Source organism: Echeneis naucrates, chromosome 7 (genome assembly GCF_900963305.1).
Source record: "Echeneis naucrates chromosome 7, fEcheNa1.1, whole genome shotgun sequence".
Taxonomy (NCBI): domain Eukaryota; kingdom Metazoa; phylum Chordata; class Actinopteri; order Carangiformes; family Echeneidae; genus Echeneis; species Echeneis naucrates.
This window is the reverse complement of record NC_042517.1, coordinates 6,083,060-6,103,419: the sequence shown is the minus strand read 5'-3', so window position 1 is coordinate 6,103,419 and position 20,360 is coordinate 6,083,060. Positions and strand designations below refer to the sequence as shown.

The window sequence follows — 20,360 nt, the reverse complement described above, 5'->3', positions numbered from 1 at the left end:
GTCTCCTCAACTTCCTGTGGAAACAGTAACACAAAATAGAAAACAGACGTTGTGAAGGTCTCAGAAAAGATAACTGATAGTCTATCAATTGACATTCAATTTTGAAAAAAATGAAATTCCCCGAAATTATGAATATCTTGTGGTGCGTTAACAACTGTTTGACATTTTCAGTTGACACAACTCGGGTTGAAATCAGGGAAACTGATCCAGATGTTCCTGGCGCAGACTACATCAATGCCAACTACATCAGAGTGAGTCTTTTCAGCATTATACAAGATCTTGTATCAAAAACATTCATCAAACAATAAATATAAATGACAGTTATGGGAAAGATCAGTTTAACATAAGATGTGTTTTAATTGCAAAGTAGTGAATACATCAGTTAAAAACAAAGCATACAGTGTGGTTACCTTAACATCAGTCAGCACAAGATGAAAACAAACTTCCTGATTTATAAACCCCACTTAACTTTTTAATAATCTCTTTATTTTAATGGGTCAGTGTTTTCCTCAAGAGGTTAGATTATTTGTATGGAAATGTAAAATAAATATGCAATTTCAGTGAGAATATGAAGATTTGGTCTCAGACTATAACTCACTTTATTTGCATGTTAATTTCTTTGCTAAACAGAGTATGCACGAAGAGGGGCGCCACATGGAGGAGGGCAAAGTCTTCATTGCCACCCAGGGCTGCCTGCAGAATACAGTTATTGACTTCTGGAAGATGGTGTATCAGGAGAGTACGCACGTCATCGTCATGACCACAAAGGAGATAGAGCGAGGGAGGGTAAGCTTTGTGGTTAAATATAGAGCAAATATACAGTGGTACGATACTTAAATATGTTAGATCCTTTTGCATCTTTTAATGTTAAACAAGGAAAGGCAATGAAGTAGAAATATTTCTATGTGCAATGATTCATGAGCAAACAGTTTTGTTTTTTTTTTTTACTCCCTGTGCTCTTTTTTAAATTAACTACAGCCAGTGTTTAGTTTAAAATGGGTTGCCTGGTGTTTATGGGTTGTAGCCCCTACTGGGCTATTTGCTGTTGATTGCTTATAATGAAGGTGATGCATTAACAAACGTTGAACACTTATGATTTCATAGTGAGAACAAGAGCAAAATACCTAAAATCTGAAACATTGCATTTCAAAAGTACAATGCTCCATAAAGGTGAGATGAATGTAGAAGATGTTTCCCCGTCCGATGGGTCACAAAGGGAGATGGCAGGACAAATGAGGACAAGAGGTGACTGTGCCAACACTAGTGTGTCTCCCTTGTAGCTGTAGTCTGTTTCTCTTAGGTGACTTTTTGCATTCCCATCAAGCACTTTGTCTGATGACTTTTTTTGTTTTGTTTTGTTTTGGCATTAGCTGGGATTAACAGAGATGGGTGGGTGTGTGTAGTACTGGTGTGTATTTAGTGCATGTTTCTGATGTGGGGGATGGGAGCAAGACGGCTGACAAGGATAGTATGACAGTTAAGCTGATTGGAAAGCTGTTTGAGATGAGCTGGTTCTTTGGATTGTCTAATACCCATCAACCTCCTGCTTTCTCTCACTCACCCTCTCTGTTTCCTTTGATTCAGAACAAATGTGTGCGTTACTGGCCAGAACTCCACACCACCAAAGAGTTCGGGAAGGTGCTAGTGAGGAATGTGGACGAGCAGCCGGCACAAGACTACATCCTGAGGAAGCTGGAGGTGACCCGACTGGACCGGGTAGGAGGAGCCATAACCTTAGTCAGAAGTGACCCACTGACCTGGGTTCAGCTTATGTAACACCTCACACTTGCACAAATTATTCTCCAGCTTGTGCACAAGCTTTGTCTCAGCTTACTGGAGGGTCGACTGCATCCCTCTGAAGAATACAAGAGGCAGAAACAGCAGATCGAGAAAGAGTAAATGGCAAAAATGCACTTAAAATTAAATGTTAATTAAAAACTATTTGAAGCAGCAATGAAAATAAACCTGAACAAAACAAGTAAAAACAAAAGGCTGACTTTTTTCATTGCCTTCAAATAGTCTGAATTTGATTGAAAAAGAAGTTAGGTGGTGTAGGTGAAATAACCTATTTATAGCTCCTTTAAATCCAAACATTCAATGCTTCAGTGGTGAAGCTCACAGTCTACAAAGTCTGTCTGCGAACCACCTGGTAATATTTTCACCAAAAAGCTCCCAAGTGATTCTTCAATCAAGCTTCAGTGTTTGTGGAGGAAATTTACAGCTCAGTTGAAGAAAATCCATTGATTACCTAACTTGTTTATATTTCACAGCCATGCAGTTCATGAAGGTTTCTGTCAATACATTGTAAAAGCAGGATATTCATGTTTCAGCACTTTCAGGTTGACACAATACAAAGGTGAAGAAAAGGATAGTTCTTGAGGGTTTTTTCCATTCTAATTCTATACTGCATACTCAAAAGGATGCTGGTTTCTCATTGGTCCTAAGCATGAATTCCTGACTAAGAAGAGAATCCACAATCCTCATTTGGCATAAAAGCGTAATAAATGTCAACATTCAGGGATATTCATTAGCACTGGAGTAACAGTAATGTTACTTTTTCTACCAGTTTTAGCAATAAGTCCTCCATTAAGGTGACAAGAGACTATTAGCCAATTTCTATTAGACTGTTTGCTTCTTTAGCACAGTACAGGAATTAGCAAAAACAGTTTAGCATACAGACAGAATTTTAACTACTTAAATGGTGTCTTTAGGCCAACATCTGATATGATTTGATACAAATACAAATCTATACATAAGAAACAATAAGAATGTTCTGTTCAAAAAGAGGAGTGTGTGTGTGTGTGTATATATATATATATATATATCTCACTCTTGTATCTTGTAGAAGGAACCTGTGAGGTACATCTGGCACTATCAGTACCTGAGCTGGCCAGACCATGGGGTCCCCAATGAGCCTGGTGGTGTGCTCTGGTTTCTAGAGGAGGTCAATCGCACACAGAGCACTATTCCAGACACTGGACCCATCATCGTCCATTGCAGGTACACCCAGTGGGGAGGACACTACTTTATATTAGTATAATGAAAGCTTGGATGAGAGATACTGTTGTTGGGACAACATGAGAGACACTGTGTTAATTACTGGTGTCAGCTAGAGAGAATAAGCAAGCTGATGTACCAACACTGTTCTGAGGCAGACATTAAAAACAATCATTAAAATTCCATCATGTGTACACACATTCATGCAAAATGTGTGCCTTCCTTCTTACTAAACAAACCTGGGAGCTGTGTTACTGTGATAGAAGACATCAAAAAGGCCTGGAGAAGACATACACAGTGTGGACAGCCAGGCTGTCCTAGCCCTTCTGCAGCTGTCTATGGGACCTCTGTAACCTTCTTCTTTTGGGTTACAAGGGAAAAAATAAGGCCTTTGTATACTTGCACAGTGCCTTCATTTAACCCTGCCAGATGTGTTCCTTCTAAATTATGTTTTAGAAGGAGCTCTATAGATGTGGCAGAAGCATTTACAGCAACAAGCTTTGTCAAAAAAAGATAAAATCATTAAAGGGCAGGAAAAAATGACCAGAAGTAAAGTCAAATCAAGGGACTTAATAAAACAAACCCCACTAAAAATGAGGAAAAGAAGATTTGCAATAATCCTAAAACCCATTTAAACAACACCCCAACCTGAGAACCTTCTCTCACCTCATCAATCTCCCAATAAGTTAAATGAAGCTAACCAACACTTCTGTCTCTGTGTTCATCCGCTTTTCATTCTACAACATGGGGGATGCACAGGAGCTAAGCAATGCATAAATGAGAGAAAACTAGACTTCTTATGTTACAGCACACACATGTTGTACTGTGTGCTACAAGGTATTTAACAAAAAGGCATACAGATTTAGGGGCACTGTCCAACGCAACATTTTTTTATATAAAGATTAAAACGTCGATAATGAAACTTTTTCGTTCTGTCACTTTTTCTCATTGTTGAATCAATTTTTGGATTCTGCTAAATATGGTTTCATTTGCCCACTTGCACTGTAATTAAGGTTTTAAAATTATACCTTCTCATTAGCAATAGGTTAAATGAAAAAACATTCATTCATGCCTGAGAGTTATAGGTCTCTGAGATTTATTTCAATGTTAGAAAGCTATATTTCTCCATAAATTAATTCTTCTTAATAGATAAATGTGCAAAGCAGTCCCGTTCTGCTGCGTGCTGCATGTCTTTCAACATACCCAGCCATTCAAACATGGAAGAATAACATTTAAACATCAGAATGATGTGACGCCAACACATTAAGAGCCTTTAATAGGCACTTATAATACCTAAGATGTTGCTTCCATTTTTGCGTAGGATTTTAGAAAACCTCTTGTAAATGATCATGTGAACGTTGGCACCATGTTCAGAACTAATTGTAAAACTAGTATTTCAAAACATCAAATGTGCACTTATGGATTAACAATAAATGTATTTGTCTTCACTTTAAAACCAAATATTTTTTTTCACATTTCACATTTAACTTTTTTGTTGTCATTGCAGTGCAGGCATTGGCAGAACAGGCACCATCATCGTCATCGACATCCTCATTGATATTATCAACCGCCAAGGTATGAAACTAAAGCATGGAAGAGAGAAACTTTGGGACTATTTATATTACTTTACATGTAAATGTTATATCTGTGCTTATTTCTCGACATGTTTTGGCACGTGTGCTCTAGGTCTAGATTGTGACATTGACATCCCCAAGACCATCCAGCGGGTACGGCAGCAGAGGTCGGGCATGGTGCAGACTGAAGCCCAGTATAAGTTTATCTACATGGCTGTGCAGCAGTATATAGACACAGCTCAGAAGAGACTGGAGGAGGAGCAGGTAGTTTGCTGTGCTACAAAACAATTCCAGGGCTGCTTCAGAGGGACAAATTAAAATGCATCACATAACGCTTTTTGACACAGTAAAGAAGGCTGTAAGATATTTATGGGAAACGTGTTTGACCTCAGTACTGAAGCACGGCGCTGTAGGCCAGTAATGTTCATTACATAATGACGGTAGAGTGAGTCAAACAAAGTGCTGTTTCACTGAATGCCAATGCCAGCTTAAAACTGAACTCAAGTTGTAGACACAGGAGAGTTAGTCAGTGCTTTGTCAAGGAGTTTGTCATCCAAACTGAATCTGACTGATTCATTTGGCATTTTGCAGAGGAATAAGAGAGAATATTCCAATATCAAATATCCCCAGATGACTAACTCACGATCGAAACCTAATATGACATCCTCGCGCTCCTCATCTGTGTAAGTATAATGCTTTAATCATGTTCCATTGTTATGTACATTAATTACATCATTAGGCATGGTTATGTGACATTCTGAAAAAAAAAAGAAGCTATATAATGATAATAAATAATTATAGGCCATACCATTTGTTTTGTCAGTAAATATTTCCTCTGTGTTGTTGTAGGATGACAAACGATGATTCATCGGGTGTGTATGAGAACATTAACTTTAAAAGCCCTCAGACATCTTTTAGCAGTAACACCAGGAGGTAAAACCACTGGGACTTCCACATCTCTCCGTCTGCCATTATGTAAGTATTCTGTGTGAAAGAAATTTCTCTCAGGGCTCTGGCAGGACACGTTCAGTCCCAATTGTTCAAAAATAACCCGTGGATTTGTATTTTTCTCGTCCAAAAGTGAAGAATTGGGTTCAAACAGTAAGTTTTCAACATTAGCATTTTGTTAAAGGTCTGCGTTGTGTATCCCCCAAATCAGAAGTCACAATCATTTTACTCATCTCATCAGAATGTTCTCCAACTTTCAAAGCTTCAAATTATAGAGGTGGTGAGGAACAGTAGAGCTTCCCTCAAAGCCACTAATGATTCAATTTAGGTTTTTAATTGCAATCAGCATGAATTCTCACAGTGTACATCTTTTTGCCTTCCTTGGTGATTAACGGCACAGAACAGGAATCCAGCAGCATTAAAGTAAGTCAGAGCCTCATCATCAAAAGATGATAGTGAAGGAGCAGTAAAAGTATTTCAAATAATATTAAGTTGAATTTACATATTTTGTAAAATCAGGTCTCAAAATACATTTATAAATGGATGAATATAGATTTGTAATTTCCACTGTAAACTTTTAATTTCTATACTGCAATACTTATTGTATTATTTATTTATCTCCTCCACCCATTGCAGTAGGAATGTGTATGTCTTTTGGAGTGGGGCCAGTGAGGTCATTTATTTCATGCTTTTAATCTCAACAGCAATAATATTCAACTTGAGTGTTTTGAAATTAGAAATGCTCTTTTACCCTGAAATCCTGATATTATCAAATAGTCTTTCAAGGACAATGTTGCCAGGACAATCTATTTACCTGACATCTCTCAGAGCTGAGTTAGAGAACACAAAATATTCATTGTCTACACTAGTATAGATTAATGTTGTTTTTTTTTTTTTAATCATATTGGCATATTTGTACTTGGGATACACACGTCTGCTTAGTAAAAGAAAAAAAATGTGTGGGGGAGTAAACAAGACGAGATAGTAGCAGTTATAACAGAAGAAAGAGAAATTGGAGTGATAATGTTTGACTCTATCTTGTAATTCTGACTACAACACATCTTTAAAGATTCTTCTCACTAACGTTTTTAATATTTAACTTAAATGTTTTAAATCCAAACACGTGCACACAGTGAGTCTCGGTCAGTCCATGTCAACACAACCAGTGGAGGTGGACTTTCCTGGGATGAGTAAAAGCCAACTAACCAACCAACAGCACTCGTTCTGTTTCTGCTTCAGTTTCAGCAGAGGTGTCTCATCGTCGGCACCTAAACACCATCTGTGGGGGGGAGGAGGGCATGTGGTGCTGTCAGGTTACCACGCGCAGGTTGACCCTGTCCGGGCTGGGGGTGGCGAGTTGATGCCTTTCGCCCTTTCTGCCTGGACCTCGCCCTCCACAGGGAGGAGGACTCTACAGCACAGCACCCATGGGTGGTGCCTGGGGTTTGTCCTCTCTTCTACTCTCCAGCCTCCAAATCTTTTGCCTCTCCTGTCTAGCAAAAGTGCCTTGTCACAGGATGTCTGTAATCTAACCTCCTGAAACCTGCTGTTGAATCTGCACTGTTTCTACTTTCCAAGCCCTGGAAATCCAAGAAACTTGGCATTATGGGTGTTGAACATGGACTCTGCCCCTGGCCATTAATGCACAGGGGCTGTACGGGACCCAAAGAAAAGGTCAAAACCAAGCTATTTGTCCGCTTGTTGCTAGAGATCACTGTGTTCCTGCTCTCGTTCTCCATCTTTGCTGGCTGTCATTTGAACTCAAAGCTAAGACTGTTTTTGCTGCGTTCTGCCTCTCCAGCTGCGGCAATAACTCATGTGGCCTCTGAATGATAGCAAGGGCAGTTACATAACCTACTACAGGTCCTAAGACAGGAAGGGCAAGCAAGCTCTGACAATAATTGTCATTTTAATTATGTTTTGTTTTGTTTTGTTTTGTTTTGTTTTTTTTGCCTTGAACTACTGAGAGTTTTGACTGATTGAGTGCTGTTGTGAAAGAGAAATATGCAATCTCCTGCGCTTTTATGAACCAGCCGTTCTGTTATTGTTCCTTAAAAGGACTGGAGACCATTTTTATATGACTGGGACGTAGACATCAGTCCTGTGTCATCCCAACATGGCCTCCAGTGGTCCCATGTTTTTATCTGTCCTTTTAATGAGTTGCTTTTTTTTTATTTGTTGGTGTTCTTACTGAAGCTGTTAGTTGCTGTTGGTTGCGTAACATGAAATGTTTATTTTTTAAATATATCTATATTTATATAAGCAAGTTAATGGGGGAGGGGGTAATGTTCAAGCCCAAATGTCTCAGCATCCCTCAAAGCACTAATTTAGATCGAAATCAGCGTAGTATTTTGAAGTCCAGACTTTACGAGAAACTAGGTTGCCAGGATTCCTGAATGGATGGTCGGAGCCAAGCTTGGCTGACTGCCACCTGTCAGCTTCATTTATCTGGCTGTCCTTGTTAATCAGCAGGTCTGATGTAGTTCAACATCTGTCAGAGGGGATGGCCACAAGGAGTCAAGGCAAAGGGGCCGATTATAGTGAGCCAGATGGCCATCTGCCTGAGATTGAAGAATAGATTTGTCTCCAAAAAGTAATTTAGAAGATGCCCATAATCCAGGCTTGATGATAGCAGGGCAAGTAAACTGACGTCACCGATGTGATAAGGATGACGGCGGTACAGCAGCACAGTGACCCCTCTGCGCCCTCTGGCAGATTGTTCACTATTTTTAGTCTTCAGAACCAGCACCAAAATATCCTGAAATCCTGCACGAACAGTTATGTTGATAAAATCCAACCTAGTTTGTTGAAATCAAATGTTAATAGCGCGTTGTAGTAACAAACCCATGAATCAGTGGCATTGGGTGCTGTATGCTCAGACCATTCCTCTGTCTCCACCGAGTGTACGGTAAACCAGATCAAGGACACGTTCTGCCTGAACTCATCTTGTTTTTTTATTCACTAAATAGGCCCATTTCTGCAGCTGAAGCTTGTGACTCGGAGGCATGATTTAAAATCTAGCCAAAAGTAATGAGCACTGAAATTTATTTAATTCTGGCAGATTTTTTTTTTATTTTTTTTTTTTATTATTATTATTTTATGTTGGTGACCTTGTGCAACTCTCTAAAATATACTTAACAGGCTGCCCAGCAGATATTTTTCCTGCCCCCCCTGTGAGTTGAAGGCTTATGACAACACAGATTCCTTTTATTAAGGGGATATCACATCAATAAAAGGACTTCCAGAGCAATCACTTCACAAGTATCTCCTGATTTTGGCCATTTGGCTGTCTGGGTTGAAACATTTCCTGTTAGAAGTTGCTGCCGATGTGTTTTAATGGTTGATTCTTTGGATTGTATTGAGTAAACTGAACTGCCGCCCCATGTCAGAGGAATATGTCTGTTGGAAATAGGCTGCACCACTATATATTATATAATTGATGTACTTCAGTTGAATTTGATCACTGAACATTTGAATCGCTCTGATTTTTCCTTTTGTCCCTCTGCCATCTGAATTTTGATCTCTATCTGACGATGAATGAAAGGATCATGACGATTTGTGGTGTTTGCTTCTGTGTTTCTAACTGACTTTTGTACTTCGCCTCTCTGGGTCAAATTGTTTGTGAAATGGTGAAACATCGATACTTGAAAGTGTGAAACTGCTGAATCTCTGGCCTCAGGATGTCCAGATGTCAGGATGTCCACTGGCTGTGGAAGTATTTTTGGTAGTGCACTAGATTTTTGCCATCTGTGTTTTTGTTTGTTTGTTTGCTTGTTTTTTCTTTTTTCAAATTGTATATTTCTCATTGATTGTTTTATCCATTCTTTTGTTTTATATTGTCTCTCTTATTATTCTAATTATTATTAGTGTAATTTCAATATTGATGAATAGATTCAGATTCTGAGTTGATCCTGTGTGCACAGAAGTGTGCGCTAGTAAAATAGTAATTTCTTTTTGCTTGTCCTCTTACATTTACTTGAAAATAATGTTGATTTTTTTTTTTATTTTTATCATTATTATTAATATTTGTTCCTCTGTTGGTGGTAGTATGGCTGAGGTGAGTCGTGTTGGCTCCTCCCCTTCCCTTCTCTTCTTGCACTGGCTCTGCCCACACGCCTTTTTGCTGTATAGGCTCCAACTGTTAATGCAATGAGCTGCCAGAAATGGCATCAAATTGTTTAATCATCACATAGTTTAATAAAAGTCCATGATGGCAATATGTACAGTTACATGTGAGTTTTGTTCCCCGGTGAATCTGCAGCCAGTTCATTGATGGAGAGCCCGTCCAGGATAATTAGGATAGTTTGATAGAGCAAGCTTTGCCCAGAAGTGAAAGAACTATCAGCGTAACAGTCAAGCCACCACTGTGTTGTGGCTCAGAAGTCCAGTTAGCGCTTCGTTGTGAAGATGGATGTTTGAACGAAAGTTAACACAGATTAATGCTGAAATGCAACACCAGTAACGACACATCGAAGTGGTCGATAAAGATAGTTTTTTTAGAACCCACATAGTTTTACAAAAGGGGCAAAATCCAGAATGAGTTTGAAATTCGTGTTGTTTTACTGTTATTATTTTTTTTATAGCCCTTTATCTGCTCTCTGCAATAACTTGAATGAAACAGTTCAATGTTAAATGAAAGTGCGTGCCATCTACAAGCAAAATAAGCAGTTCACCCTTTTTAATGGAGGGAGGTAAAAAAAAACACTGTGAAAAAATTAAATAGTAAGTTTGAAAGGTTTTATTTAAATAGCCTAGACCAAACTGCCAACAAAAAAGAAGCAATTGTTCATATTTTTTATAAATATGTTGTTTGTTTTTTTGTTTTTTTTGGTTTAGGGAAAGGCATTTTGAAGCCCTATTTGTCAGTTAACTGTTGTGTACAGTTCAAACGTTTGTTCCAGGAAGTTACACTTTTATGGCCAGTCGTAAACTAATGCTGGGATATGATACGACTGTCGAGCTGCTTGGAAAACACAGGTATAAACAAAAGGTGTCTTCCTGCCAGAACATGAATTTCATAGTCCAAGTTTTGTTTTCATATAAGGAGGAAATGACAGTCTGGGCTGAATTTGACCATGAAACTAACCAAGCCTTCTCTATTTGCATTGAAGTGCGTCAGGAGCTGTGTGTTGTTCGAATGGAATTTACAGCAGGTGGAGTTCAGATGGTTTAAACCACCAGCTGATGCTTTTTACGAGTAATGATCATGATGAGCCACGATTAATTGAGATTGTCACACACGTGTTATTTCCCAGAAACACGAGTTTACGTGTCACATTTTATTAAAATTCTGTAAATAAACACACATGAAAAAACTCAAAACATCTGTACAACATTAGAAGTTTTCAGCAGTACATTCATTCTCGTTTTTGTCACAAAACTACAATAAACCTGACGATTTGTTCTTCAGCCAAAATTTGTTAACTTAGGTGAAACCGTAATATTTACTGTATGCTGTATGCTGAAGAAATTCCAACAAGAGTAAAAAGCTGCAATGTGCAGAATTTTTATGTGATTACAAGTAAAATAATTCAGATAATTCGAATTATCCTGTATCTGGATCTGTATCTGATATAATGTCCGTGCTGTGCTGCTGTCCCCTGGTGCTGTCTGCCACCGTGTCTGATCCTTCTTCCACCAGGGGGCACTCACATAAAAAAACTCTCATTGTGGCTTTAACGTATGCAGTTATGCCCAACATTGAAATCCTGTGGCGTTGACTGTTGGGTAGCAGTAATGAAGTGTCCTTATCAAAGCTGCAATTATCCAGCAAAAGTGTCACGTGTTCAAAATCTCACTGTACAGTTACTGTGAAGTTCAGTCAGCCAGACGAGGTGGTCTGGTGAAGGGGTTGAAAGTAGACGTGGCGGCGGTGGGGTCAGTACGTGTACGATCTGGTATGCAGCGCATGTTTCCGGTGCTGAATACGCACTGCAGCGGCCACAACACAATGACAACAAGCAGCACCATGAGCACAAAGAACAGCACCATCCTCTTCCACTCCGCCAGTCGACCCAGCATGCCATGGTTCTGGGTCTGTGCCGCGGTGGGAGCTTCCGCCTTCTTTCTGGCCCCGATGTCAATGCAGATGCAGAAGGGGGTGGGACTTTCGGGGGCGCCCAAGTCAGCGCTGTGCCTCGAGCTTTGGTAGCACAGCTTATTTCCTTCCAGATATACCGTCTCCACCTGCTGCTGGTTTTCAGGAAGCTTGCCTAGGACCTCGCTGCTGGTGGTCAAGGCCGGCGGTCCCTCTTCGGGAAGCGTGGTGAGGTGGCGGCATAAGGGGCAGGAGATGGGGGGGCGTTCGCTGTCCCCGTCCCCTTGAGCCTCAGCCTGTGAAACTGCCATGAGGCGGGAAAGGCACTCCAGGCAGAAGGTGTGGGTACATTCAAGCTGCTTGGGTGCTTTGAAGATGTTGTCGTAGTTGTAGCAGCAGATGGAGCACTCCGGCTGACTGACCACGGACACCTTCTTGTGCAGGTCTGCAGGCGTGTTTTCAGGGTCGACCTGCACATGCCAGATTTGCGGAGACTGGTCCATCCTCAGGGAAGAGCCTTCTTTCTCAAGTGTCCGATCTCTTTTGGATGCCTGGGTCTGTTTCTTTCTTAGTCTGCAAGACAAAAAAAATGAAATGGTTTCATATTTAAGATGGCATCTTGCTGCTGGTGAAATAGTTTTGTTTTTTCAGTCATGCACAACCGTAATCCAAAAGTTCACAGGATTCTAGTTGATGAGCGATCGCTATCTCAATGTTGGACTTTGTATTATTTTTCAACACAGCCCATGTAGTATTATCAGAATGACAAGATTTGGGATTTTTTAGTGAGTAATTCTGTGGGCTCAGTGAGTCATGAGTGGGATGTAAAATCGAAATGTGTTGAATAATATTTACCAAAGTGATAAAACAAGTAGAAATGGAACGTGTTCAGTATGAAAACTGAAAGGTGTGTTCGCTGCCATATGTTGTGTGGGAAGTTCTGCAGTTACAGCGTGTGTGTTTGTGTTCAGCACCACACTGTGTTTTTAAGGGAACATGGAAAAAGATTTCTTGCTAATTAGAAATGGACTCAGGCCCTGAACGACCAAAACCCACAAGCCATATGTGAGCCTCTTTATTCCATTGTTAATCACTTATATTATTTCCTTCTGAAAACGTGTTGAAGAACAAGAACAACCCCTGTTGGTAGAGTTTGCTGTTACAAGACCTGACCTGAGAATGACTCTGTGTCTCAGTCATGAAACCCAGACAGCCATCATTTGGCAGGCGTCGCTGCAAACTTGATGACATGAGTTTCCCATGGAAACTATTAACAGTTATCAAGCTTTTGCAGATGTGAGGCGGGATGATGTCGTGCTTGCTAAACACCTGGGCGTGAGGTCACTGAATGTAAACCTAATAGTCCTCAGGGCATGAACGGTGGAAGGCATTTTCATAAAAGCTTCTTTACTTTCCATTACCTCTTTCTCAAATATCTGTAACTATGGAACTATGTATCAAAATATAGATTACATCTTATTGTGTCAATAGCATAACTACATTTATACCAATCAAACTGCCCTTTTTAAGCAAACGGCATTCACTACAGCTGATAGCTTTCAGCCCCTGAGCCTCTGCTGATTACACCATACTGCATTTAGAATGTTTTACTTGGATGTTGTAATGTTTGAAACTACACGGTGACTAAAAAGAGGAGTCCAGTTACATGAAAATTCCCATTTTATCACAGCAGATGTTATCATAGCAGATAACATTTTCATATTCATTTCACTAACAGGCAGCATATTAATGCGTAACTGACAGTTTGACCCTCTTTGGTGAAACAGATAAAAGGCAAATCAGTTTGTGTCACCAACACAGATATCTAGCAGCTCAGATAAGAGTGTAGCAGTGATCAACCTATAGGCACCTAAAACACACAGCACCTAATTCACTCTGTGACAGCACGGTAGAAAAACTGTGGAGGGGCTAATAGACCAGGTGGGGGAGCGCCTGGTTTGGAGAATATAGTCTGCAGGGCCAAATTGCTGCTTTCCTCAGAGTCTGCTGTCCTTGGCTCATATTTTTTGGGATGAAAGTATTACTTAGTAATAACCTGCTTGCTGTTGTTGTGGGTCGGGTATTAAAGGGCACTGAATGTGAAGAGGACTCTCTGAGGTTGTGTGTTGGGGATGACGGATGGCCAGAGCGCAGCTGTTCTCTCCGTGCCCTCAGGCCTTCTCCTGGCCCCGGTACGCTCATCTACACAAAGTCCCTGCTTGTCCTCTGTCTAATCACTCCATCTACCCTTGAAATTCCTCCACCTCCACCCTCCCATTCTCTGGGCCTCCACTGGAGTCAAACATGCTCTAGAGGGGCAAGGATGGATTTTTTTCTGTCTTATTACACTGATCAGTTTAAAGCCTCGTGATTCAATCCCCCTGTTCTTCAAATGGAAAATTTATCTCTGCTTGTGGTCATTTGCTGAAACTCCCAGCACAAACGTGTACCTAGATAAAATTTATCACACCATGACGGAGCGCTTTTTGTTATTCCCATGTCACCGACCAATATATCAAGAAAATACCAGCATCCAGAGTACTTGGTATCTACACCAGTGATGCTCACACACAAAACGGTTACTATCAGGTCACTAAGCATATGTTTTGCATAATTCACAGGCTGAACTGCTCCAGCTCAAGGTCCTTACATGGGGAGGTAGTTTTCTGCTCTACAGGCTACGTTGCACAACCCAGATTATTGACAAATAGGAGAAACTCCTGTATACATCGTGACCTCACCCTTCAACTAAAAGCAAAGTATGATTGCAAGGATAACAAGGCATCAAACTGATAAAATGGGTATTTAGAAATGTATTTAGTTCACTTTTAAATTTTCCAGGAAACAAATAAGGAGTTGAATTAATGAGTGACAACACACCCAGCTCACATCAGTTCACTGAGATCTTACGCTCCTGCGACCTTGTTCGGTCCAGCAGCTTCAGTGGATAACATCGAGTTAAAGTATAACTTTAAAGTGGACGTGAAAGAAGACATGGAATGCATGTGGAAGCTTTGATGATCCCAATGGAGGAAAAACTGTCCACGCTGTGGGGCTTGGTGGTCCACATGAGAGCAGGTATGTTTGCTCAAATATTACAGTCGTACTAACCCCAAAATCAAATATGAGGGGGGTGTCTTTTTGTCTCACAGTACAGAGAAACCTTTAGTTATATGTTCCCTCATTGTTATCAGTGGCACGTGTGCTTTCTGCTTGTCCTACTGACCCACTGTAGAGACCAAATGGTCTCAAATGTGCCTTTTTTTTTTCAGCAGTGTCCCTCTTTCAGCACATTTAGGCTGAGCTTTGTGTGTCTTCAGTCAGTTCATTGTACTGTTGGACTAAACGTGAGTCACAGCAGACTTCCACATGAGGCGATAGCATGTGTAAATACAGCAGGCAAAGTGATGGATGCCTCTTTGAAACTAAATTATAATATCAGGTTAATTTTTTTGCAAAATGAATGCAACAGTTTCCAGTTGGTTCACTTTCTTATCTGTTTTTATCAATCTGTTATTTAATTGAAGGAAAATGTCTTCTTCCGAATGTCAAACAGTGGCTGTGGCCAAAGCACCACAACAATTTGTAACAAGTATACCTAATAGAACTATATTACCAGTAAGTTACAAACAAGTGCAAAGAACATCAAAATTTTGTGCAAAAGTTCAGTTTACCTGTTAAGATGATGAAGGTGCTGATACTCGCTTTATGTCTCTGGCCCAGCTCACTCCCTCTGCAGAGGAAAGAGCACTTCTCTGGAGTCAGAGTCGACTGAAAGGTCCCAGCGGGGCGTAAGCAGTCCTCCTCTGCGCTGGTCTGAATAACTTGCTGGAGTCACAGGTGTGTATATGCGATGTGCAGGGTGGGGTGTGTGTGCACAGGGGATGAGTCAATCTCCGGGTCCTCCTTCCTCAGCGTCCGTTAGCTGGATTCACCTGCTCCGCTCTGTCAGCTCCCTTTTTACCACTTTATGCAAATGAGTCTAGACCTTGGCCTTGAGGAGGTGTCTGAAGGCAGGACTGAGTGCGTGTGTGTCGGGGGGGGGGGCAGGGAATACACATTCCTGCCTGTTCACCCCCCCTTCCCCTCTCCCTGTCTCCTCCTGTGGTGATATATCTCTCTTTTCCCTCCTCACTTGTCTCTACCTGTCTTCAGTGTTTCCCCATTCTCAGAAAACACACACACACATACATTATGCAAATACACTCCATACCTTTGGCCCAAAAAACAAACACGTGCAGGATTTGCACACCCTGCTGCAGTACATCACACATCCCTGCTCTCATCCCGAATGATTCAATGCAAATTGAGTGAGAGAACTGATGTGGAGTGGGTCTGCTGTTGTGCTGGACGATAAACACACAGGACAAACAAGCTACAGAGCTTTTTTATTATCAGGCCGTGTGCCTCAGCTGCACAATGCATATAAAGAATTCATTTTCATCCAGGCGACAGGTGGTGATGTGGGGCTGTCTTCCCACTGAAGCCTCTTTTTTTCTGATATGGTCCGTATGACTCATTAGGCTATTCCCGCACTGCTGTCACTTTTTTTAATATGCATATGGCACCAGTCAAAAGTTTGGACACACTTTCCTATTTATTTGAATTCTAAAGTGTGTCCAAACCTTTGACGTGTATCGTAGGAAGACCAATAGTGTCCTAATAATGACACAGGCAGGATCTCTATCAGGCAAAAATAGAGCTGTAGACCTTCAACAGTTCATTCAGGAAATAAATGTAAAAATAAAAGATTACATTTCACTCGGAAGAGGCTCCTGCTCATTAAGATAGCTTGAATCTTATTTGTTGATGATTTTTATTTGATCACTCACTTTACTTTATGGCAATGACTCAGCTCGGGGCTATTATCAATAGGTTGTCTCTGCGGTAACAGCCGCCTAACTGACTTAGTTATTTAGTAACCCAAACACAAATACTCCCGTATCATATCAGCAGAGCCATTTACTGTATGGTTTGTTGGGAGTGCTTTGAGGAAATGGAAGGTTTACAATCTAAAGCTATTTTATTCCCTTGCCCGGAATAAAGAAAAACAACAAACATGGATTTGGAATAAACATGTCAAAGATTTAGAGGACTGCAGAGGTGGTGATGTTATGGGATGGGATATTACCTGGCAGACAGGAGGGCCTATGTGAGTTTGTGGAAGGGATACACGTGAGCGGGGAGCTGTGTGTGCAGGAGAGCTATAAAATGATACAATGTTGACTGTATCCCTGCTCGACCTGACATTTATTCAAACAGAAGAGAGATGGGGTGGTATTTTCACTCTCTGCACCCAGGAACCCCCCCACCCAGGGCAAAATGTCTGCTCTGTACCTTCAGGATCAATTTTACTTGATCCTGTCCAAAACAGCCGGTGAAAATGGGCAGCAAAGGTTTTAGGATTAGTCTGTATGTTCAGCACCTGATCAGGACTGATGAAGATCCCAAACAAATGTGCAGTAATTGTGTTCATCCCAAAGCTTCTGTGGCTGGAGGAGTGATCCATCACATTCGCTGCGTGGACAGAGGGTGAATGACTTTAAATCATCCACCAGGCCAAAGTTGTCACTGCCGGAGCAATTGTCAGCATCCTTAACATGCCTAACACAAACTTCCTCCATAGTTTAGGCTCGCTCAGGTGACCATGAACCATCTCTTGCTTATTGTTATTCTATCACACCACCACACGTCGTTAACTTTATGTCTTCCCTCTCTCGTAGTTTGTGCTTTTCCCTCTTGTCCTCTCTGTTCTTGCCTGAATCACTGCTGCCTCCATGTTCCTGTCAACGTCTGCTGCTGCCATAAAAATTGTTCATTATCATTATTTTCAGTGTCATTGCCAACACTGCTATTATCATTTCCTCTTATTTTAAAAGACTGCTGATTTTTCCTAATGTACTTAGAAATATCATTCATGAACACTCTCTACATCTGCATGTTTTGCATACATCGATCCCTCTCGATCATTCCCTCTATTCGTCTCTGCCTGTCGCGTCCCTTGAAACGACTTTGTAATGATCTGGCGTTATAAATCAAATCAGACGTGATTTGATTTTGATTTGAATTTTCTTGATTTCTCCACACTGGTGTCTGTCAGCCACAGATGATCACAGCAAGCTTTGAAAGCACACTATTAATATCTGAATCTTAACCCCTTTTCAGCCATACAAACTTAACCGGTTTGCACCAGTCACCTATTTCTCACACATAATTCACAGTCATAGCTGGGCTTGACAGGTGTGGTTCAAAGGGACTTCGAAACAAAGCAGGTAAACACACAGGAGTATTGATTTACAGCTCGTCAGTCACTATTTTACAGTTTTCTGTAAACAGCATTTTTATCCCATCAGCATATCTTTATGGCCCACCACTGCCAAGCAGTCACGTTCCCCTTCCAATAATCTTTGGCCCTGCATGCATTACCTTGGCGCGCCATGTTTCCTGCTGAGTCATTTACCAGTGAAGGGATGAGTCCAATAATAACTGGACGGTATTGTTTTTATCATGCTTTGATCAGCTTTATCTTTCATCTGTGGATTTGCATCTAGTATACACAACGTCATCCCACCTCTGGTCCTGGGGTCAAGCAGGGGAGCTGCTTGGTGTTATTTTCTGGTCGCTGAACTTTGTCGTCAACATGTGGCTTTTATGGTTGTGTTTATGCTCTTTTATCCTCTTGGAAGAAGATGACACACTGGATTGAGCATGTGCTGTCAAAAACTTCCTGTTCCACATTCAAACATTTTACCACAACAAATCCAAAGGTTTGGCTGCAGCCCACTTTGACTTTAAATTTCTGTTTGTGCTGACAGATTCTGTCCTAAAGACAGTGCTCAAATGTCTCAGTCCATGTTGAGTTTGACTTTCCTAAGAACATGCTAATATGAGAGTCAGGGCAAAGCACCGTCATTTTCAGCTGAAGCTAATCTGTCTGACTAAGCAAAATCAAACAGGTCGAGGTAAGTCTCATGTTGGCTTCAGGGCTTTTTTTTTTTTTTTTGAAATCTTACAGTGGAATGACATCAAGAAATAATCTCTTCATGGCCAATATATTTGTTCTGAAGACCAGATTATCAAATGAGGAACTGAACTCAGACTGCTGACATTTGGAAGCCTGAAGAGTCCAAACTAAGGCTGTTAGTTTATGTCATTGGAAACATTGTTCACCTGATTTGAGGTGTTTTAAACCCCAAAACCCCAAAACAACCAAACCGGGCATATCCTATCATCAGGTTCATCCATATCCTCACTCCAAACGCTTTTAGTCAGAAATTTCAGCCAGAAGTCTCTTCGAATTCTTAAAATTGCTTACGTACTGTATAGTTAAAACTCTTAACTGGCCATTCACCCTTCTCCTTGTCTGAGTATGACTATCATGTGACTCAGCACTAACAGAATAAAGCCTTAACTACATCTTTCGCTGTGTGCCGGCTATGCCTGCAGGCGCCCAGTTGCTTCCCTTTGTGTCCAAATGTGATGAACTTTAAAGTGGCAGTACGGTCAAACCAACAGGACACATAGTGAGAGACTAAATGTGCAAATCCCCGGTGAATTCCTTCAGAGACGCCGGTTATCCCCTGATCGGATGAAGTGACTCCCGGTGCTTTCAGGTGCACTCTGTCTAACTATATTTACAGTTCAAGTCTCAGCTTCTCCATGTGTTGTTGACAGTGGGAGTTTCCACCACAATTTCATGAAAACAGATTATAAAAGGAACGTAAATGTATTGCTTTTACGTTAAAGGACCGGTCCTGAAACTGTAGTGCAGCTCCAATTTTTCTCCAAGGCTCAAAGCAGACGTGATGAAAATATTTCCAGATTTGTTGGCATTGATTTATTTTGCTATTATTAGTTTGTCAGCAGGACCTCTGTGTTTATCAAATCAGCAAGGCTCATCATTCATCAGGAAGTAGATAGAAAATGTGTGTACATTACGTTACACTGGGCAACGGTGACCTTCACAATGTCACAATGTCGCTGTGTCTCTCGCTAACCCTTACCCAAGCCCAATGCCATTTTAATAATGTTGGTCATTGAACAGCTGTTAAGATATTCCTTTATTTGTCCTTTATTTTATTTACCCAAACAGAAATATAAACTAGCCACTCTTCCATGACTACTTTTACCGGCAGATCAATCTGCATTCACCTGACCGATCTTTTAATCGGACACAGGCAACTTTATGTGATGCTGCTGACTTTAAAACTCACCTTAAAATATAATGCAGAGCACCTAAAGGCAGACGGTACGGAGCAGAAGTTAAACAGTGCACTAACTATAAGTAATACTTAGCCTCCAGCTAACTGTCTTCAGACTTCCATCACTTGCTGATGAATATGTCAGAGCCTTTCATTTGAGATGCTGATGTTGATACATCAAACAAAAGAGACCTGTCAGTGTTGGACTGAACTCCCATCAGAGGAAACGCAGGGAGGCAGCGCCCCCATGTGGTCCTTCCAACTGCATGACATCCCCCACTGAGATGATGCCTGAGACGTCAGGTTTTATTGATCTAAAATTTGCCCGTCAGGGTTAAACATGGTTTCAAAAAGCATTACGGATCAGCTTGGTGTATTTCTTCATACGCTGCTCGGGATTTGTTAGGCTGTCAGGATCTCAGTGAAGGAGATGAATTTGTATGCAGCCAGAGAAGAAAGTTTCATCTGAGAGGCTCAAAGCACACAGTCAGCACTTCAGCCCTCTGAAAGACTGACTTTGGAGCCCATTTTCAAACTAGATTATTTAGGTTATTTTTAATCAAACAAATTAGACATATCGGGCTATTTGAAGGGTCAAAGGAA

At 40.9% G+C, this 20,360-nt stretch overlaps 2 protein-coding genes and 1 long non-coding RNA gene across 5 annotated transcripts in view; 2 read left to right on the top strand and 1 right to left on the bottom strand.

The window, feature by feature from the left end:
• Positions 1-10,789, top strand: part of ptpn11b (protein tyrosine phosphatase non-receptor type 11b) — a 36,824-nt gene extending 26,035 nt beyond the window's left edge. For both annotated transcript variants that reach the window (XM_029506941.1, XM_029506940.1), the window contains exons 8-16: positions 172-251; positions 631-786; positions 1,585-1,716; positions 2,846-3,000; positions 4,505-4,572; positions 4,684-4,835; positions 5,163-5,254; positions 5,421-5,546; positions 6,759-10,789. In XM_029506941.1, coding sequence (XP_029362801.1) covers positions 172-251; positions 631-786; positions 1,585-1,716; positions 2,846-3,000; positions 4,505-4,572; positions 4,684-4,835; positions 5,163-5,254; positions 5,421-5,508 — 923 coding nt within the window. In that variant the 3' untranslated portion in view covers positions 5,509-5,546; positions 6,759-10,789. The remainder of the gene's footprint in view (positions 1-171; positions 252-630; positions 787-1,584; positions 1,717-2,845; positions 3,001-4,504; positions 4,573-4,683; positions 4,836-5,162; positions 5,255-5,420; positions 5,547-6,758) is intronic.
• On the bottom strand, positions 10,773-15,392 carry rnf223 (ring finger protein 223). The gene is made up of 2 exons (XM_029506943.1): positions 15,231-15,392; positions 10,773-12,129 (listed from the first exon to the last, which is right to left on the bottom strand). Exon 2 carries the CDS (start codon positions 12,057-12,059, stop codon positions 11,337-11,339), a length of 723 nt encoding a protein of 240 aa, XP_029362803.1. The 5' UTR covers positions 12,060-12,129; positions 15,231-15,392; the 3' UTR covers positions 10,773-11,336.
• The window catches only part of LOC115046513 (uncharacterized), a 17,113-nt gene continuing 8,163 nt past the window's right edge, over positions 11,411-20,360 (top strand). Inside the window, exons 1-2 of one of the 2 annotated variants that reach the window (XR_003840932.1) lie at positions 11,411-14,634; positions 15,280-15,396. This is a non-coding gene — a long non-coding RNA (uncharacterized LOC115046513). Of the gene's footprint in view, positions 14,635-14,936; positions 15,175-15,279; positions 15,397-20,360 lie in introns of those variants that run through there. The other variant, XR_003840933.1, reaches the window with a different exon arrangement.